Source organism: Chiloscyllium punctatum, chromosome 15, assembly GCF_047496795.1.
Source record: "Chiloscyllium punctatum isolate Juve2018m chromosome 15, sChiPun1.3, whole genome shotgun sequence".
In the NCBI taxonomy this organism is placed as follows: domain Eukaryota; kingdom Metazoa; phylum Chordata; class Chondrichthyes; order Orectolobiformes; family Hemiscylliidae; genus Chiloscyllium; species Chiloscyllium punctatum.
Genome location: NC_092753.1, coordinates 2,028,649 through 2,050,093, shown reverse-complemented (window position 1 = coordinate 2,050,093; position 21,445 = coordinate 2,028,649). Strand labels below are relative to the sequence as shown.

Genomic DNA, 21,445 nt, shown 5'->3' with positions numbered 1-21,445 from the left:
TCCAATGTGCCAGGTATGACTCCAACCAGTGGAGAGCTTGCCCTGGACTCCCATTGATTCCAATTTGCTTGGGCTACGTGTTGCAGTCACTCTCACCCCTCACCTGACTGATGGTAATTGGCTGGGTTGGATTTGTTCTGCTTTTTGTGTGCGGGACAGATGTGGGTAACTTTTCATATTTACAAACAGTGAATCGAATTACTGAAGACTGGCATCTGTGAGCAGGGGAATGCTTCAGCCTGATCTTTTACACTGAGGTGTTGGTCTTTTCCATCATTGAGAATCGGGATACTTGTGGAGCCTCCTCCTGCAGTGACTTGTTTAATTGTTCACCACCATTTGTGACTGGATGTGGCGGAAATATAGAACTTAGATCTGAGCCATTGGTTGTGGAATTGCTTAGCTTTGTCAATCACTTGCTTAAGCTGTTTGGTATGCATATTTTCCAGGATTAGTGGAGGTGGACCTCTCCAGACGTCCCCAACAGTACCCTTCCACTGACACTCTCATTCGTTTGGCCGAACTGGTCCTCACTCTTAACAATTTCTCCTTTGAATCCTCCCACTTCCTCCAGACCAAAGGCGTAGCCATGGGCACACGTATGGGCCCCAGCTATGCCTGACTCTTTGTTGGCTATGTAGAACAGTTGATCTTCCGTAATTACACCGGCACCACTCCCCACCTCTTCCTCCGCTACATTGATGATTGCATTGGCGTCACCTCGTGCTCCCGCGAGGAGGTTGAGCAATTCATCAACTTCACCAACACATTCCACCCTGACCTTAAATTTACCTGGACCATCTCTGACACCTCGCTCCCTTTCCTGGACCTCTCCATCTCCATTAATGACGACCGACTTGACACTGACATTTTTTACAAACCCACCGACTCCCACAGCTCCCTGGATTACACCTCTTCCCACCCTATCTCTTGCAAAAATGCCATCCCGTATTCCCAATTCCTCCGCCTCCGCCGTATCTGCTCCCAGGAGGACCAGTTCCACCACAGAACACACCAGATGGCCTCCTTCTTTAGAGACCGCAATTTCCCTTCCAACGTGGTTAAAGATGCCCTCCAATGCATCTCGTCCACATCCCGCACCTCCGCCCTCAGACCCCACCCCTCCAACCATAACAAGGACAGAACGCCCCTGGTGCTCACCTTCCACCCTACAAACCTTCGCATCAACCAAATCATCCACCGACATTTCCGCCACCTCCAAAAAGACCCCACCACCAGGGATATATTTCCCTCCCCACCCCTTTCCGCCTTCCGCAAAGACCGTTCCCTCAGTGACTACCTGGTCAGGTCCACACCCCCCTACGACCCACCCTCCCATTCTGGCACTTACCCCGGTCACCGCAGGAACTGTAAAACTTGTGACCACACCTCCTCCCTCACCTCTATCCAAGGCCCTAAAGGAGCCTTCCACATCCATCAAAGTTTTACCTGCACATCCACGAATATCATTTATTGTATCCGTTGCTCCCGATGTGGTCTCCTCTACATTGGGGAGACTGGGCACCTCCTAGCAGAGCGCTTTAGGGAACATCTCAGAGACACCCACACCAATCAACCAAACCGCCCCGTGGCCCAACATTTCAACTCCCCCTCCCACTCTGCCGAGGACATGGAGGTCCTGGGCCTCCTTCACCGCCGCTCCCTCACCACCAGACGCCTGGAGGAAGAACGCCTCATTTTCCGCCTCAGAACACTTCAACCCCAGGACATCAATGTGGACTTCAACAGCTTCCTCATTTCCCCTTCCCCCACCTCATCCTAGTTTCAAACTTCCAGTTCAGTTACTGTCCCCTTGACTTGTCTGGACTTGTCCGACCTGCCTAGCTCCTTTTCCACCTATCCATTCCACCCTCCTCCCTGACCTATCACCTTCATCCCCTCCCCCACTCACCCATTGTACTCTATGCTACTCTCTCCCTACCCCCACCCTCTAGCTTACCTCTCCACGCTTCAGGCTCACTGCCTTTATTCCTGATGAAGGGCTTTTGCCCGAAACGTCGATTTCGCTGCTCGTTGGATGCTGCCTGAACTGCTGTGCTCTTCCAGCACCACTAATCCAGAATTTGGTTTCCAGCATCTGCAGTTATTGTTTTTAACCATTCATATTTTCCAGTTTGGTAGCTTCACCAGGTTGGAACCTCATTTTGAGGTCAAACATGGTGCTTCTCTGTTCATTGAACAAATGCCATAGGACAGCGAGGTCATAACTTCACCTCCTGTCCAAACCTGCCTGACAGAGTTGACTTAGCTCTTTATAATTTGAATTTATATTGGATTCTACCATCAGTTGAACCATCAAACATCTATTTTAAAACAGTACGGTCTGAGGATTATTAGATCAGGGTGGGGCTTTACTTTAAGATTTGGCCATTGAGCCCTCCATTGCAGATTCTAACTGCAGCACAGGCCAGTGGAAAGCTCCCCCCTGAAGAGCACATGGGTCTCACTTATCAGATTGGTTATAACAGTGCAGCAAATGCTCAGCCTGCTCAGTTTAAGTAGAAGCAAATGACTAAAGGAATAAACACGGAAAGAAACTTTCCCATAGGTAGACAGTGAATATACAGTATGTAAAATAACCGCAAGTACAAGCTTACAAGTCACATAAACAAACTGCTTTTTGAAACTGCAGTTAATTGCTAAATAACATTGAAAGGGGAACAATCTAGTAAAAGCTGCACATATACAATCTAAAATATAAATTAGGGCAGAATATTTTCATCTCCTATTTAAAAATGTTTATTTTTTTATGGCGCCTAACTCAGATCTTTATAGGAGTTGTATATTCCAGTCTGAAAAGGTCACCTCAGATACCACTCTTGAGGGAAGGAGGAAGAGGTTTGGATTAAAAAATGGCTGTTAGAAAAGGCATTTACTGTTAACAGTTTTTAAGATTATATTACATTTATATTGAACTAGCATGAAAATAAACTTTACAACTTCCAATTTTTTTCCACATGGAAGAAAACACGTCTGATTGAAAAACCACAATGTAGCTGGAAATGTTAATAGGATAAATTTGTTACATAGCTCAGCTACTAAATGTAGTTCAGGTACAAAAAGCAAGGTTTCGAGTTTGATTTGGTATGCACTATTCAGTCTCACTTGGGATTGTGATCGTGCTTAACAGCTAATCTAGGGATTTGGCAAGGAAGAAGTAATCTCTTCATATTCTGGTTCTTTAGTTGAATAGTGTGGGGGCACAGGATTTGGGTTGAATGTGATAGATTTGACTGACCTTCATCATCCAAGTAAACATTCAAAGGTAGGAAGACTACTTGTGAATATAACTTTATATACTGTTGCAGCAACAACCAGCACGTTTAACAGAGAAGGAGCAAAGAGACATTTTGGGAAGGGGGAAGAGAACAAAATGTTAAATATGTAAAAAAGAAATTGCAAAGGAACAGAAAACAGACGGTAAAGAAGGTCCCAAATAGGTGAAACTGAAATCTATGCTCGTGCCTGTAGGAAGACATTCCTAAACGGGGCTGAATCCGGTTAGTGCAGGACACAGTGAACAATGACTATTTATATACACAATAGTGAACACATTCCCACCTAACTGAAAAAGTAACCTTGATGTGCCTTTCCAGTAGTTAATGTGTGATCGCTCACAATATACACATGTTCAAGTCATTCCACCAAGTATTCCACCAAGGTTGAGTATTAGCTGTTACTGAAAATTTTAAAGCCTCCAAAATAAAAACATACAGAAGAAATGAGGAAGAGGGAGTTCAAAGTGGTAGAGAACAAGCATTTCAGAAAGATTCATTAATCCGTGCTCAAATTCATGGTTGTAGTATGGAAGGTCATTTGAATCTTAATTTCTTTTCCAGCAGCCCTTCTCTCTATTCTGGTATCCTGTTCAACTGTGCATCCTTCATGTGTGAGTTCAGAGTGAATAACAGGTGGATAATCTACCTTGGAAGGCATCACATCCTGAAATTGTTCTGACTGAAGTTCACAAACCTATTAGGAACAGGTTTTGGGCAGCATTCGGGAACTAGACCCTGGATAGCTTTTACCCTTTACAGCTACTGGATCAGTTTGTTTTGAATCACAGAGTGCGAATTTAGGTTAAAACAGCATCGATTGTAATACCACGTCCTGGTGGACTGTCATTCAACATTACCTCCACCTTCACATTTCCAGTAAGGTTTGCCATTTACTGCCCTTTAACCAAGTTCTTAATTACTTTCAGATTACATGAATTCCTATTACATTATCTTGCACAAGAATCTCCTCACTTAACTTTGTTATTTTGAAAGTGAAAGCCCCAAGAAGCTATCTGTAATAGCACATTCTCAAAAGTGTTGCGGACGTTCATGAAGAAGAATGCATACTTTATGAGAATGATAACTGATTTTTACAGGATCATGAAACAACACAAGTCTGCACTGGCTGTCCCTGTGAGAGCCAGTCTCCTTCCTTCTCCCTTTAATCTTGCACAGTCTTGCTTTTCAGATCACAGTCTAACTGCCTTTTGAATGTGTCGATTGAGCTTGCCTCCAGCACACTTTCGGGCTCGGTGTAATTCAAACCTTAACCACCGATTGTGTATAAATATTTTCTTGATATCACTTTTGCTCCATTGCTATGTACCTTCATGCCTTTTTGAATGTAGTAGTTTTGGTATCTTATAGATCAGAACATGGAGGGCAGAGGGGAAAGTGGCAAGGAGGCAAAAGAAATCAGGTGTAATCATGTAATGGCAGAGTAGGCTTGAGGGAACATATGATTGACTCAAGCTCATCGTACTTGTATTTTTAATAGCCTGGGAGCATAAATGTAAAGTTGGTGGAAGAATTCGAAGGAAGTGGAGGGAAAAATGGGTGCAGGTCTGGAATGTGCTCCTTGTAGAAGCAGAAACTCCACATTTCAACAATACTTGGATATGTATGTCATACGCTGTAATCTGCAAGGCTACACACCAAACAGTTGTTCGAACTGTCCCATCTGTACATCTTCCTTCCCACCTACCCGCTCCACCCATCACCCCACACCTTCATCTACCTATCACCTTCCAAGCTACCTTCCCCCTGCACCCACTGCCCCCTCCTATTTATCTCCCAGTCCCTTTCCTCCATCCCACATTCCTGATGAAGGGTTTATGCCCGAAATCTCGATTCTCCTGCTCCTCAGATACTGCCTGACCTGCTGTGCTTTTCCAGCACCATACTTTTTGACTCTGATCACCAGCATCAGCAGTCCTCACTTTCTCCTACACACCAACGAATGTCCAGTTAGACTAGGTAGTTCTTTTTTTTTGGCCCAGTAACAATTGTCCATAGAAGCTCCTCTCTTTGATACACCTTTATATTCTTTGGGCCACGATACAAAATTGTAGAATTAGAGGGAAAAATAAGGGTTACAGTAGCCTTCTGAGCTTTGATTCTTTGATAAAATTCTTGGTTTTTATTAGTCTGGAGTTCATTTCACCTTAAAATATATTGGTGTTTGCACTAGGAATTAAGAGCTAGTAGGAAATAATATATAACGTCTTAAATGTTTTAATCTACCCTAAATAAAAATGTTGCAAAAGAATTGTATTGTGTAAGTGTCATGTGCTGTATGTAATTAGGATAGATGTTTTTATCCAGTTGATGGTAGGGTGTTGCCAAACAAAGAGACCGAGAGTGGCAGGTAGACAGGGTGGTGAAGAGGTATTTGGCACACTTGCCTTCATTGGTCAGAACACCGAATAGAGTGCTAAAGTTGGGATGTCATGTTACGGCTGTACAGGATATGGGTGAGGCCACTTTTTGAATACTGTGTGCAATTCTTGTCACCCTTCCATAGGAAGGATGTTGTTAAACTTGAAAGGGTGCAGAAAAGGATGTTGTTGAGGGTTTGAGCTGTAGGGAGAGGCTGAATAGGCTGGGGCTGTTTTCCCTGGAGCGTCGGAGGCTGAGAGGTGACCTTATACAGGTTTATAAAATCATGAGGGGCATGGATAGGGTAAATAGACAAGGTCTTTTCCTTGGGGGGGGGAAAGAGTCTGGAACTAGAGGGCCTAGGTTTAGGGTGAGAGGGAAAAAATTTAAACATTCCTGAGGGGTAAAGGTTTTTATGCAGAGGATGGTACGTGTATGGAATGAGCTGCCAGAGGAAGTGATGGAGGCTGGTACAATTACAAAATTTAAAATGCATCTGGATGGGCATACAAATAGGTAGTGCTTAGAGGGATATGGGCCAAATGCTGGCAAATGAGACTAAGTCAGATTTGGATGTCTGGTCGGTGCAGACAAGTTTGGTCTGTTTCTGTGCTGTATAAACTTTATGGCTGTCTATTGGCTATGAGTGCTCAACTTGTTGTTCTGGCTGAGATCAGCTAGGCTTGTATAAATTGAAAATTGTTGTGAATGTTTGGATACCAGACCTAAGCTATGTCTTTATGCATGATGCCATGCAGAAGCTCCTTCAGCTGTTCAGAAATGTTCTTTTGCCAATCAACTATCCTGGGTGTAAACATCATAACACCCGCAAACACTGCTTTTCTTGGTCTGTTACAATCCCCAAGAAGGAAAAAGAAAATATTAAGCCAGACTGCATTGCAGAACACTTTTGCTCTATTTTGCTCTCAGTCTCTGCTCAAGTCAGCCTGATGCATGCTTACCAATAATGTACATAAACAGAAATGCTTCTACTCTCTGTTGAATTCACTTACTGCTTCTTTCTGGATTTCATAACGTAGACTGCGTATCATGGAATTTACATTAGAGACACAAATCTTCCAGTCTTTGCCTTCCTCGCTCAAATCGTACGTGGGGAAAATTGAACAAAGGAACTCTAGGATGAAAAAAAAAGGGGGAATTCAATACAAAAAAAGTACAATTAGCAAATCATTAAAATTTGTTATGAGTATCATTTTTCCCCTTGTCTAAAGCATGCACAATGGTACATTTTTGTTTTATTGTAGCAATGTAATTAACTAGTTTATAGTTCATGAAACTAGAAATTATTTTACCAACACCTTCCAATGTGCCCACTCGGCATCTACATTGATCAAGGGTATAAATGTTCTCCAATACAGAAAGGTTTAATTATTGTTGCAGAGTTTTAAAAAGTCCAGTTTTTTTAAATGTACCCTCTTATTAACTGTATATTCTCAGTTACCAAAAGGAAACGAGACAGGTACTGAATTATGATGTTAATCAAATACTACAACCTCATGTTTTTTTAAAATTCTGGCACAAAATTAAGTGAAAATGGATCAATTCATTAGAATTCCATGACCAGCTTTTAATTATTAGATCAATTTTAAACGCCACTACAGTGTTAAACAGTCAAACCAAGTGCTTACTACAATTAACACCTGTAGGAGTATAAAGGTAGAAAACTGTAGCATTTTTGAGACAATTCAAATGTTACCCATCACCTAGAACAAGACCCACCTCGCAAAGCTGCAATCCTATTAGGATCCAGTGGTTTGATTCCTCTAGTTTTGTCACCTTGCATGTTACTATACATCAGGGTGTCCTTAGGGAACATCATCCGGACGAGGTAACGTGCTACATACTTTGGCTTGGTCTTCTGTCGTGCCTTCATTAAGAAGGCTGCAGGCACCTTTATATTTCGTCTGGGGTCACCCAAATATTCTGGGAATTCAAGAGTAACAAAATTATTGAACGTGAAATAGGAACATGTTTATTTTTAAACTAATAGCTGAAAATTAAAAGTCTCCATTTATTGTACCAGAGGGGTAATGACAAAGGTACATCTTACGATGAGTGAAAAATCCTGCAGCACTTTCGTATTTTCTTCAAATTTTCTGATCTCGAGTTTGGTCAGGTCAGGTCTTCCCTCCAGCTTCTTATTTTGCCACGTAACAATAGTGGGAAGCCACAGTGTGTCTCAAAAATATTTCACCATAAACAGCCCGAGTTATGACTTCCCAACCAGTCCAAGAGCTATTTCAGAGCTTAGCAACGTTGGGAACCACACTGTTTGGCAGTGCCATGGAATCAGGCAGCCCAGAGGAGTGCTTTGCTATCTCAACTGGTGCTGTTACTGGATCATCTCAGATATACCCCATTTATACCACAGCAGGGTGAGTGAAATTATCTATTAATGCCAACTTGGAGGATCTGCATGCAATTGCCAGTCTCCTTAAGACCCTTAAAGACAGAAGATTATTTTATCCCAACAGCCTAGACTGGGTGTGCACCCGAAAGTTCAAATAAGGCAGTGGGTAATGTGCTCCATTTCCTTGTTTGTTCATCATAATATTTATTTTGAGATCATATAAAAGGATGCTAAAAGCAGAGATATAAATTCATGCCTCATTTAGTTGTGATAATACAGATCAGTTTCGGACATTAAACCAACAAAAAACAGAACCAAGTTACCGTTCTAGGAGCTCACATTCAAGAGTTTAGCAGACTGGATTACATAAAGTGGGACCACACTAATGGCACCATTAAGTCGACTGCTGTTTGTACAATGGTTGCTATTGCTATTACTCTGTTCGGAGACCACTGTCACAGTCTAGGTTTGGGACTTGTAGTCACTATGTAAATACAAATTCGTTCCTTGCACCAACTCATCACTCTGGAAATAAATTAAAGTACACTCCCAAATGAGAGAGAGATTCATGTTCTTAAAAGCATTTGCAAGTGAATTTGGTTAGTGTCCTCTGTTTTTCATTGAATCCTGAGTCAGTTTAGTGAAACCCTGTCATATTAAATCATAACGTTTTCACTACATCAAAAAAGTGGCTCATCAGTATTTAGGTGAGTTACTGTGTGGCATAAAGTAAATGCACAAAAAGAATGATATCTTTGGAAATATTAATGGTATGTAGCATATCTGAAATCTTATTAAATTTAAACTGCATCTTATAATTTCAAAAAATAAGAGTCATGGAAAGGTAAAACTACTGCAGCTTCTTAAACGGTGACCTTTCTCGTGGAGGGGTGTAGCAGGGATGACAGGGACAGGGATGTCACAACCATTTTGAAATTAGTGAATTGATAAATGCAATAAAATTATAACTTCCACACAAAGACAATGTAGACACAATGATAAGTGGTTTGTAGACTGTTTTCCATTCAAGTGAAAGGAAAATATAGCTTGTTTGTATTAAATAAAGCTCTCTCATCCTGGTTTAACAGCTATCAATTTTCACTCCTGCATATGATGTTTAATTGGGAATCTTGCTTTTTGTTGAGACATCCCACAGAATTCCAGAACTATATTCACGTGGTTAACAAATATTTGTGATATATATTTTTACCAGTTGGAAATATTTTCAACTGCAGTGTGGAATTCTGAAGATTGGCAGAAATATCTAATGAGTTAGATCAAAAATTCCGTTGAGGTTTCAGGAACTTCTTAGAATGCTATTTTCAGCTTTGTTTTGATATAATCAAATGAGAAATTGGGATCCATTTTGAAATCGTTAATCGCTTCCCATGGCCAATATTAAGACACGGGCACGATCATACTTTAATGCACAAATTGACAAAGTTTTATTTTAAGTCTTTTTAAAAAGACGACAACTGAAGTGATTAATGATCAGAATATCGTGGATGCTGGAAATCAGAAACTAGTACACAGAATTCTGGGGAAACTCAGCAGGTCTGGCAGCATCTATGGAGAGAGAAACATTGTTAACATTGAGTTCGATACAACTCCTCTCCAGAGTTGCTACAATGATCAAAATGACAATCTCTTATTTTAAAGTTTGATCAGAGAAATAGCTATTTTTATAAAACCTACCAACTTTCAATTTTTAATTTTGAAGAAATTCCTTGCATTTGGGTTTATTTCTTTATTTATTTCTAAAAATACCTTAACATACATAGATTTGAAATATATTTGTGTGGATATTTGTAGAAAGGTTTAACCCAAATGCAGCATGTCGTGCAATGTGAAACTATGTTTGGAAACCTGACGACTTGTTTGAATCTAGGTTTTAAACTCAACTCAAAATTTCTAGTTGGAACATTAACTGGATCCATCTGCTTCTGCTGAATCTAAAAGCCAAAGAAAACCCCTAGAAATCCTGGTCTGTGAGAACTGGCCGCACCCATTCAGGCTGCTTCTATTGTTCCAGCTTTTTAAAAAAAAAACACAAGGCCTCACAGGCTGTTTACGTTACCACAGACTGCTCTTCACCCCTCATTCAATCTCTCGCTCGTAAAAGAAACCAGGACAAAATACACCTCTTAAAGCCTCAGCGTTGTCACACAGATAAACAATTTTTAAAAAGTCTCATGTAGTAAACACGAAACGTTCCAGTGATTTCAGTTTCTGATTTACAGCATCAGCAGTTCTTTTGGTTTTTACTAAGCATTGATTTTGAACTCACTGAAATGAAAACATACTTTTTGGTGTTTGATTATTACTCACCTAAACTCATAGTATCTATGGACAAGGATGAAGGAACTTCAGGCTGGGAACAGCTGGTTTGCTCTGCAGGACTGTCTGCAGTTTTTACATTACTGAACGCCTCTCTTTCTTGGGAAGTACAACTATCCTGAAATGGTCTTCGGGTGGGTTGCACTACATCACTGGCTTCTGAAGACGTAGGTACCCTGTTGTCTTGCTCAGCAGGAGCCTTCCCTTGGGCAAAGTCAGAAATGCCAATAACCGTTCCAGAGCACTGTACTGGAGCTTCTTTTAAAGACTGGACAGAGTGAATTGTGGGCAGAGGAGGGCTTGCTCTTCTTGCACTGCTGTACACTATTTGCGGCTGAGGCGAGGACCGTACGGGATTGCTTGGAATTGGAACCGCCACTGGCTCTTTCTCTACTCGTATCATGACCGGGGAAGGGTGGGACCCTGCATTCGGTGGTGGCCTCCTGATCCTCACCTCCCTCTCCACGGGCTTCTGTACTTTCATTTTGGTGAGCGGCATCTGGTGGGTGTTTCCATAGGATACAGTCGTCAGTCTCTGCAAATAACAATTAGAATTAACAAGCAAGGAAGGGAAAGACCGGAGAATCCCAAAATGGAGGCAACATCACCTTCCCAATGGGTGCTGCATCCAAATTAAACTCTCCATTAACAATCTTTCCTTTTCCAGCCAGTAGCATTGAAAAATACTTGTGCAGTTTTCAGAACAGATACAAAACACAGGCAAAGAGGTTTACCTTCCAGTTAATGTGGCTGTGGACAGAACAGCAAGAATTCATCTCCTCTCATCGCCTGTTTAAGGTCACTTGGTAAGTGCAGACCTCTAGCCAGAACTTGGCCTCAGGAGCAATACATTGACACGTACATACAGCACCATATTTAAAGTGGCTTAACGTGGCTAAATGTGGCACATTTCCGGTTCAAACAATCTGGATTAATAAAAGCACAAGCTAACCTGAACTAATAAGCTTAAATCCTAAGGAAAAATGTTTTAATCTATTTTTTAAGTCAACAATGACAAAGGAACTGCAAATCTACGATGCTGTGATCCTGGCCAGTCAGATTACACTTGTGACTTGGTTTTGTGAAGACTGTGCAGTCAGGACTCTTCAATGAAACAGTGAATTATACTGAATCCATTGGCTTTTCTCAGTCTCACCTTTTACAAGAATCACTGCATTTTCAAGCCCTTAACGGGACATAAAAGATGCCAAAGCACTCAATCAGCCTTCACACTTACTGTGAACATAGAAAATTACAGTGCAGCACAGGCCCTTCGGCCCTCAATGTTGCGCCGACCTGTGAAACCAATCTAAAGCCCATCTAACCTACACTGTTCCATTATCATCCATAAGTTTATCTAATCTTTCTTTCAGTTCCTTTATTTCAAAAAGGGGGGTGGGGGGGTGTGGTGGTTTTGGTTGACAGCGAGTTGTGTGGATGGGGAAGGAGGCAGCAGGCCAGCTCATTGCAGAGTCACTGAATTGTGTGAGCGTCTCTGCCTGCAGTGAACTGAAGATGAGGAAGCTGTTCCAGAGCCCTCTCCCATCATGCTCAGACCTCTCCTCACATCCACTATCAAAGTTTACCTGCAGCATCCTGGTATAGAGGAGACAAAAACAAAATGGGGCAGGAATTGTCCCCTGCAGTGGTATTTTCACATTGCAGTAGGAGAGGTACAGCAGTCTTGGCTGGAGGAAAATCCAGGTCAGGGATAGTAAAGCAGTAGCAGGCCTCCCTGCCACAGTTCACCCTCTTTTTCAAACCAAATATGAAACAACAGTGTAGTGATTCTGCTTTTATTATTGATCTCCCATATAGTGTTGTCTCTTGTTGCTCTCAGCTCTCACCCGCTGCATAGAAGCACTTTGCAAAAGCTGTGTCTGACTGATGAGCTAAAGGACATAGAACATTACAGCACAGTACAGGCCCTTCGGCCCTCAACATTGCCCCGACCTGTGAAACCAATCTGAAGCCTATCTCTCCTACAGTATTCCATTTTCATCCAATGACCATTTGAATGCCCTTAAAGTTGACGAGTCAATTACTGTTCCACACCCCTACTACTCTCAGAGTAAAGAAACAACCTCTGACACCTGTCCTATATCCATCATCCCTCAATTTAAAGCTATGCCCCCTCATGCTCGCCATCACCATCCAAAAGAAAAAGGCTCTCATTGTCCACCCTGTCTAACCCTCTGATTATATGTCTCAATGAAGTCACCTCTCAACCTTCTTCTCTCTAACAAAAACAGTCTCAAGTCCCTCAGCCTTTTCCCATAAGACCTTCCCTCCATACCAGGCAACATCCTAGTAAGTTTCCTCTGCACCCTTTCCAAAACTTCTACATCCTTCCTATTATACGGTGACCAGAACTGTACACCGTACTCCTATTTTCACTTTCCAGAATTGTTAACACCCCCTCCTTAACAATCCCGTCTAGTCTAGTAGGCAGGATTTGGAATTAATGCCACTAAGGTGAACTCAGAAGGATTTGAGCAGATGACAAAAGTGCAGGAAGTTTTTTTAAAATCATTCATGAAATGGGAGTGTTGCTGGCTGGGCCAACATCCGTGACCCATTCCAGTCTTCCACTGAGAGTGCGCGCTGTTGTTGTTCTGCAGTATAAGCCAGGCCTCTCAAGCGAATTCATTATAATTGATTATTTTCATGACATGTATCACTGGCCGTGGCACATTTATTGTCGATGTTAAGTTGTTGTGAGGTGATGTGGTAAGCTGCATTCTTGAATCACTGAAGTTTATCTTGTGTAGATGCAACCACTGTGCAGTTAAGGAAAGCGTTCCACCACTTTGACCCATGACACTGAAGGAATAACAATATCTTTCCAAGTCAGGATGAGGAGTGGCTTGGAAGGGAACCTACAGGTGATGGTGATCCCATATACCTACTGCCCTTGCACTTCTAGATGGTTGTGGTCATTGGTTCACAACATGCTTTCCAAGGGTGAATTTCTGGAGTGCACGCTGTCAATGGCACACACTGCTACCTCAATTGTGGAGGGAGAGAGTGTCGAAAGTGCTGGATTGGGTGCCAACCAAAAAGAATTGTCCTGCAGGATGTTGAGCTTCTTGAGCGTTGCTGGGGCTACACTCATCTCAGTAAATGGTGAGTATTCCATCGCATTCCTGTCTCGTGCCTTGTAGATGCTGGACAGGCTTTGAAGAGTAGGAGTAGGAGTTGTGTTATTTGTTATAAAATTCACAGCCTCTGACCTGCTCTGCAACCCCAGTAGTTACGTGGCTAAACCAGTTCAGTTTCTAATCAACACCGCAGAATTTTGAAATGTCTTACTTTACAACAATAGAGATTTAAAAATCTGAGTGATGCAGAAAACCCCAAGACGCTTAAAAGGCTAAACTTCTGTTTAGGCTTAAATCAAAGGGCTTGAAATAAGTTTTGTGCAGATTCACATCTATTTGCAAAACGAGCTGATCCACAAGGCACTTGATGCCTTTATCCAGTAATAGCTGAGTTTCATTGTGCATACAACACACTTTAATCTTTTTGCCCAAATCACAGCATTACTCACCGGTTTGAAAAACATTGGTTTCATTCTCCCCTGGTGCATCTCTGTGACTCTACGATGCAAAACATCAAATTTCTTATCCAGTCTCTGGATAGCAGCATACATTACCTGACGGAGAAACGAAACACATGGAATTCACTGTATTCAAAGCAGTTAGAGTGGGGGTTTTTTCCATTTTGTTGCAAAATGCAGAAAGATTGAACCAGACATGACCTGTATCAAATACATAAATCAACACAAACCACAAAGGATGTGGATCGAAGGGCATTTAGGGTTAGCTTGCATTGGTAATTTAAAAAAAATAAAAATTTTCATGTGGAGCTTTTTTGCTGTTGGTAATTGGTATTACAAAATGCAATTGGAGTTTCTGCCCGTTGTACGGTCAATCATAATATTAGCAAATGATTCATCCATCCTGGTTACTGTGTTCAGTTTGGGACATCCCAAGATTAGGTTGTGGAAATTATGGGAACATGTTTGATTCATTGTTACTGGGGGTGAAAGGAAGACTTGCAAACTCCCCACACAGAATTAGAATTCTCTGCTCCAATAGTGCAGTGGCTGAATTCTTTCCAAGGGACATGATGAAAAAAATAAATATTACAGGGTTTGTGGGAGATGCAAGAAAATATGTATTGAGGTGACATATGTGGAGAACTGTTCCAGTGTTTTCACGATGATGATGAGATTTGTCCCACACCGAACATTATATTATTCCAGGTACCACTGGCAAGGAGTTTCTGTTGAGATACATGGAGAGAGGAAGGTCAACCTTTATCACGAAAAAGCAACTGGGTCTCAATTACATCAAGGTAGAGAAAATAGGTTTATTCCTTAAACATCTTTGATCCAGTTGGAAGGTGAATGACATTAGATGGAGTTTGCGGTGGGGTGTTTACAGTGGCCTTCCATCGTTGGTATCTGGGTTCACACCCACTACAGGCCAACAAAAGCCTGTACTATCGGATGGTTGTAAACGCCCGCCCTGTGTGAAATGAATTTGTACAGGCACAGCCTACTTCCTCGGAGACTCTGATGTTCAAAAGTGATGTCTTCCGGAAGGGCCACAGCGCGGCCTGTGAGGGAAGCGGGTGAGATGGAAGGAGGGAGGCACAGTTTTAAAAAGGCAGGGGCAGTACTTCATTTCAGGCAGCGATGCAAAATGGGCACTGTCCGAGGGTTATACATTATGCCTGGTGTTTATTTCTACTTTGGAAAATTCAAGATCAGACACGGTGCATTAGGACCAGCTGATCCAATACAAACGAGATACCGTCCCCCAGATGAAACTCAATCCCAGAATCACCACATTTGAAATTAATTTCAAATTGTAAATATTTTCAAATCAGCCTGTTCAGAGATGCTAACACACACCAATGGATTTGAACCCACGTCTCCTGGCTTAGATGTGGGGACACATGACAAAGCTGTCACATGTAACAAAGTTATTTTGTTTTTGTTTTTTTTAAAAAAGAAAGAGGTCGTAAAGGCAAAGGTGCCAAAATATCTGGGCCTAGTATAACAAGGGCAGGGGACTGGCTGGTACTCCCAGTTCAGGTTTTTTCTAATTTGGTTTAGTTGTAGCAGAGAAGCAGATGCAGAGCAAAGCTTCCATGCTTCAACAGATGATCCCTGCCTGGCTTTCGGTCTGAAATCTCTCCTGCCTGCAAGAACCTGCGTTTGAACTACCGTTCGCCAAGGGGTGTGTTCATGGGATGTTACGGGAATTGGAACAGCACCTTAGTTAAGTTGCTTCACTGAATTGGTTGAGTTTTCAAGTTGATAAGATATTCTAAATTTTGTTTTCTTTCCTTCGTATTTCAACTGCAGTGTTTAAATAAATTCCATTTCGCTTAAAGCTGAGTGGTTTGGCCAGCTGCATCACACCTGGAACACCCACTTCAGATCTGTCTTTAAAATAAGAAAAAGTAGGATCTGGGCTAAACGAAACTCAGCTATTACTGGGCTAAAATATCTTGAGATATTTTGAAGGGGTCTGACCTGGTCCATAACGGACACCACTACAGTGCAATTAGAACCCTTTGGTTTTAATCTGTACATGTTCGAAAGCAATCAAAGGATTTTAATTCCTCATGGGTTCTCTTAATTTGTATCAACTGGGTATTAAACTGCATTCAGGTAATGGGCATGAACTGGGGAGTTGTTTCTGCTTCAGGAGGGGCCCCCTTGCGGTGGTGTCCCTACCTCTGGACTGAGACACCAGGTTCAAGGCCCACTTGCGTCAGAAGTGTGCAACAACATCCCTGAACAGGTTGATTAGAAAAAGAGGTTTCTGCGGTTGTTGGGTGTGGAGATATACATGTTACAAATATGCATCTCTGTAAATGAAAGCTTATAAAATATAAAAGACTAGACTCCAGCTGCCCAGAGTATCATCAGATTATAGTCCAACAGGTTTATTTGAAAGTACAAGCTTTCGGAGGGTCAGGTAACCTGACAAAGGAGCAGCGCTCTGAAAGCTTGTACTTCCAAATAAACCTGTTAGACTATAACCTGGTGTGCTTTGATTTTTAAACTTTGTCCACCCCCAGTCCAAGACCACCACCTCCACATCATGGGGGGGGGGGATCACAGTTCTTCGTGTAGCTTCTGGTCACAACTTTGAAAAATCAGGAGAACGTCCACAGAAAACTACGGTCCATGTGCTTTAAGTCGAGTTTGAACCTTAAGCCTCAACGTTACTTCTTTGTGTTGGAGATAGGAGGGGGCTCAGTTTTCAAGAAGACTTGAAGAACTGCACAGGCAGTGTGGATCATCACAGAGCTAACCGTTACCTGGCAGTAATTAAGAATCTCCACCAGTGTCCTCTGCTGATCGGTAACATAGGAACCTTCTGACATATCACTGGCCTGTGTAGAGAGGAGAGGGATTGCTTCACTGAAATTGTACAAAATCTAAGTGTCTGGTCTATGCTGCCCTGAGTGTACTTAAATTTTCTAAGAGGCACTATATAAGCCATTGCTTCTTTGTACCAATTTTAAAAATTTCATCTGATGCCAATTAATAATTGTTGCAGAGCAGTTTACGAGATTATTGGTTATGAGATCCTGTCTGTGATAGTAGGGAGGTGGCAAATAGAGACTAGGGACGAGAGGTAGGAGGTGAACCTAATCCCACAGTCACTAAAATACCAGGAACCAGGACCTTCCCAGTGCAAGACCCTGCCGTGGGCCAGAGGAGGGGACCTGTCATCTCAGTGGCCAGTTGGTTTTCTTGGAGTTCCCTTAAAAATGTGACAACAGCAAATTGGAGCGTCAGCAGCCAGAATTTAAAAACGCAGTCATGGGCATTCTGGGAGTTCAAATTGGGCCACATTCGATGCCTGTCCAAAGTCCAGCCCTTCGACAGAGTGAGCCCCAGCCTCTACGTCCTCCATGTTCACTTGCCTCCAACATCATCCTTAGGACCTTAATAATCCTGTAACTTACCTTGCAGTAAGTTCCCTGGCCTCCTGCTCTCCCCCTTCCCAGCTCACGGCTCTCCCAGTCTCCTCCCACTCGGTGAGTTTGTAAAGGTCCCCCCGAGAGTCTGCCTGCCCCTGCGAAAGGCTGAAAGGTCCAACCCTGGGCCTTTGTATAGGAAGACATTGGGACCCTACAAAAATGAAAGTAGACCATTCCCCGAAGGTAAATGGTGACCCTGTATTTGGCTTCTCCACCTTTGTTTGATCCTGGTTTCAGACCGCAATGATCGAGCTCCCGCAAGCCACAAATAGGAGAACTACAAATTTACTGATGAGTCACTGTGAGTTGTTCAGGTGACCCGGTTTGCTCTGTTGAACATGTTGTATGACTTCATCAAAATGTGATGAGAAACATAATATTTGGCAACTTATAATGACTCCTAAAAGCTGCAGTTTTGGCTGACATGCAAGTCAAGTTAGGAATCACTACACCTTCTATCTGGGTTTATGATGGCAACTGGATTAAATCTCCCTCACTTTACTCATAACAATTTTCAATCCTGATCAGCATTTGTCAAAAAAGAATGTTTTAAAGAAAATGAAGGTAGAAAACATCAAAGAACATGCAAGCTGCCTGCCAGGACCCTTCACTATATAATCATTTGCTGAACCAAAAACTGCTGTGTCCTACAATTCCTCTTTTAAAGATTTTTAAAATAATGGCAGCTTGAATAACAGCAGATTGGTGGTTCCATCGTGTTCCCGAAGAGGATTCATCAGAGGATCCGTTTTCAATACAACCTGCAATGAAGGAAGGAAGATGCCAAAGGAGAGAAGGAAGATTTTGAAGGAGAGAAGGTAAAACACTGCATCCTAATACTGTGCATCTCCAAGGGCAGTTGCAATTACCTCACTGACTGTTAAAAGATTATAGAAGAATATGCCACGCTGACATTTTTCAGAAAGATAGTCACATTTTTGAGCACATAGGCAAGCTAGATGAATCTGCCAAAAACATTTTACAACTCATATCTTTAAAAAGGTCATCTGTGCATGGTATCTATACTTGTTAAGCAAGAACTTTTTAAAAACCATTTGGGTGCATCAGGAGCACACATTAAGTGAGACAAAAAACAAACGTAACAAGATGTGACAGGACAGTGTCTGTAAAACTCTGTTTACTCACACATTCATAGTCAGCACTGTAGTCATAAACAAAGTCGCCATTTTCTTCATAGTCCACATAATCTCCAGTGTCTCTGGTTCTGATCGGAGGCTGTAGATAATTTACACACATACAAACTGCTTAGCAGCAGGGGAAGACAAATCAAATAAAATTCTATTTGTACAGTGACCATTGGATGAGGCAGAAGTTACTCTTTCCAGCTTTAAAGTAAAAGAGACATACCTGTGAACCTAAACAGTTGCACACATGATAAGAATTAGATATAAAAGATGATACTAATCTCCAAGCATACTTATTAGTGACTATGACTAGTCTGGCTTTCTGCTGTGCACGGAGCTTTGTGCCCTGTCTTGATATTAAGTGTTTAGTTCAGAATTTCTTAGCAACCAACAAATGTCTAAATGGCTAAGTTAATGCCGTCATTGATGGGCTCTTTCTTCTAACTACAATATTTTGATTTTGGTCTTTCAATCATCATGAGAAGGAAGTGATAATTATTCAAATTATTCAGACCCCTTCACTTGAACGATACAGACTTGCATTGATTGTGGAATGAGTGAGTGTTCTGTTGACTCAGGAGAGGATTCGTTAGCTGGAGATCCCTTTCGGGGGTTAAGTAAGATTCTTTATATTAGAAGGAGCAGGTACCCCATTGCTACAAAGTTGCAATTTGAGAATCCTTTGATAGTCTTCAATAGCCAGGAGGTGAATGGTCGCATTTCTGAACTATCTAGAGGAATAAAATGGAGAGAATTTCAGGAAAAAGAGGCCTCTCTCCTTTGTCTGATGCCACTGCATCATTCAGTGGGACTCAGTGCCTCCAAATGCACTACAGCATTTACTTCACTTACTTAATGACGATGGCAGGGCCACCAACAATAACAATTAATGCAAACAGCCATAACAGTTCACAACTGTAACATTCACCCGTATTATCTACCACAAGCAATTCAAGTTACAGAACACTGTTGTCACAGAGTGCATACATGTAACATGTCTGTCAGACTTTCCTATGTTGACTTCTGTTTTAGATGTACTAATGTTGCCTTTCTAAAAAAGTAAACTTCAGGCAAAAAAAAAGTAAATTTCAAGCGTTCATCTGGCATTACCTGCAAATTTTCAATGAAATAAAGTGCAAGGTCCAACTAGTTTGCCTTCTTTCAGCCCAGTAACAAAGTGCACAAGAACAGAACAAAAGAAACAATATCCTAACAGGATCTGGTTGCATGTCTGGATGCAAGAATGTGCACTAGTTTTTTTCCTTCTGTGGCCATATGAGAACAGCTGAGGTATAGACACACAGTGTAATATCCTGTGCCTGTGTGAAGGAAAGTAACAGTGGCATTGTGGCTTCATGGTTAGCACTGCTACACCACAGCGCCAGGGTTCTGGGTTCGATTCCAGCCTTGGGCAACTATGCGGAATGTGCACATTCTTCCCCCTGTCTGTGTGGGTTTCTTTCCACTGTCCAAACGACTGATTTGGTGGATTGACCCTGGGAAATGCAGGGTTACTGGGTAGAGGCTTGGGTCAAGGCCGAGATGCTCTTTGGAGGGTCGGGATGGGCTGAATGGTCTGCTTCCACACGCTGGGGGATTCTATAAATCGATTGAATAGCTTAGCCACTTTATGTAATTAAAGGCTTCAGGGGAATAGACTCATCATAAAATGGCTAATTTGCTCACCAAATAAAGGAACCAAACACTCAGGCATCCAAAACCAACAGAGTAGAAATTCAGTGGGGATTCTTTTTCAAATGTTTAATAAGTTGCATTTTTATTTCTCTGCGAGCATTTTTATTCTTGCACTGGGTCGCAATACCTACTGCATTATGGATCGCAATTTTCCTTCTTTTGGGTCTGTATGTGTAAGTGTATTCACCAGCCCTATGTCGAACCTCATGTGGCATGGCTCCAGGTGAAACGGCATTTCTGTTTGGCAGACACTCCTGTGACGAATTTGCTGTTGTTTCATTGTTACTCACACGCGGAGCACTAGCTGAGCCTTCTGCTCCGGATTTCTGTACTAGAGATCAGAGAAACGGGAAAAGGAAAACAGTCAAAAGTTCTTCTCAAAAACCTATATTTTTTTTAAAAAGTGACACATATTAAAAGGTCAATAACGTCCATGCCAAATCTAAATGCAAAATATAGTGGCTGCCAGAATGTGGAGCTCCCCAGCCAGAATACTTGAGTGCACAGAACAGAGGTTACCTGAGGTTTTGCAATGCACTGGGCAGTGCTTAATTTAGGTCATCATACGTCAAGAGGGAGCTACAAGTAGGGGCAAGGGTCCAACAGCAAGAATTTCATATGAAACGTAGCACAGCAATGCCCAAGGTGAAAATTGAAAGATGGGATAGACAGAATACCGTCCCCCCCCCCCCCCCCCGAGAGAGCAAAGGTGCAATATGAACCCATCACTGGCTCGGTTCCTTTCTCACTTGTGTCTCACACACACACACATACACACCATGTACTTCCCAACAACACCAGCCCCAGCTCTCCCATCCCCATCTCGATGCGCTCCCCTTATTGCCAGCTTCCTTATCCTCCTCAGCCCCTGGGCACCCGCCCTCTCCCTGCCATCCATGTGCCAACAAGCTCATGCCTTTGACCTCCAGCACTTGGGATTGGTGGCACTGCCTGTGACCCCAGCAATGGGCACTGCTGCCACTACAGAGCTGCCAGCCAATGATGGCTGGTCAACAGCTCTCCGAGCCCAGACTTCCTCCAGCACGAGGGGCAGGTACCTTCCCTTCAGCCACCTCCTGCCCTGTTGGAGTGTGAAATAGCTGGAGGGCATCAGTAAGACATGTGTTCCCACTGATTCTTCAGATGACAGGGGTTAATCTAACATGAGTGAAAATTATATCGATAGGATAGTTAAAAATGTTTATTTG

At 42.3% G+C, this 21,445-nt stretch overlaps 1 protein-coding gene across 9 annotated transcripts in view; it reads right to left on the bottom strand.

Annotated features, from left to right (window-relative positions):
• LOC140485977 (uncharacterized) overlaps window positions 1-21,445 on the bottom strand; it is a 62,930-nt gene that overhangs the window by 22,803 nt on the left and 18,682 nt on the right. For 5 of the 9 annotated variants that reach the window (XM_072584452.1, XM_072584451.1, XM_072584446.1 and 2 more), the window contains 7 exons: window positions 20,369-20,568; window positions 18,544-18,633; window positions 16,729-16,803; window positions 13,937-14,041; window positions 10,378-10,921; window positions 7,419-7,622; window positions 6,692-6,813 (listed from right to left, as the gene is read on the bottom strand). In XM_072584452.1, coding sequence (XP_072440553.1) covers window positions 6,692-6,813; window positions 7,419-7,622; window positions 10,378-10,921; window positions 13,937-14,041; window positions 16,729-16,803; window positions 18,544-18,633; window positions 20,369-20,568 — 1,340 coding nt within the window. Of the gene's footprint in view, window positions 1-6,691; window positions 6,814-7,418; window positions 7,623-10,377; window positions 10,922-13,936; window positions 14,042-16,728; window positions 16,804-18,543; window positions 18,660-20,368; window positions 20,569-21,445 lie in introns of those variants that run through there. The other 4 variants (XM_072584449.1, XM_072584454.1, XM_072584450.1 and 1 more) reach the window with 4 other exon arrangements.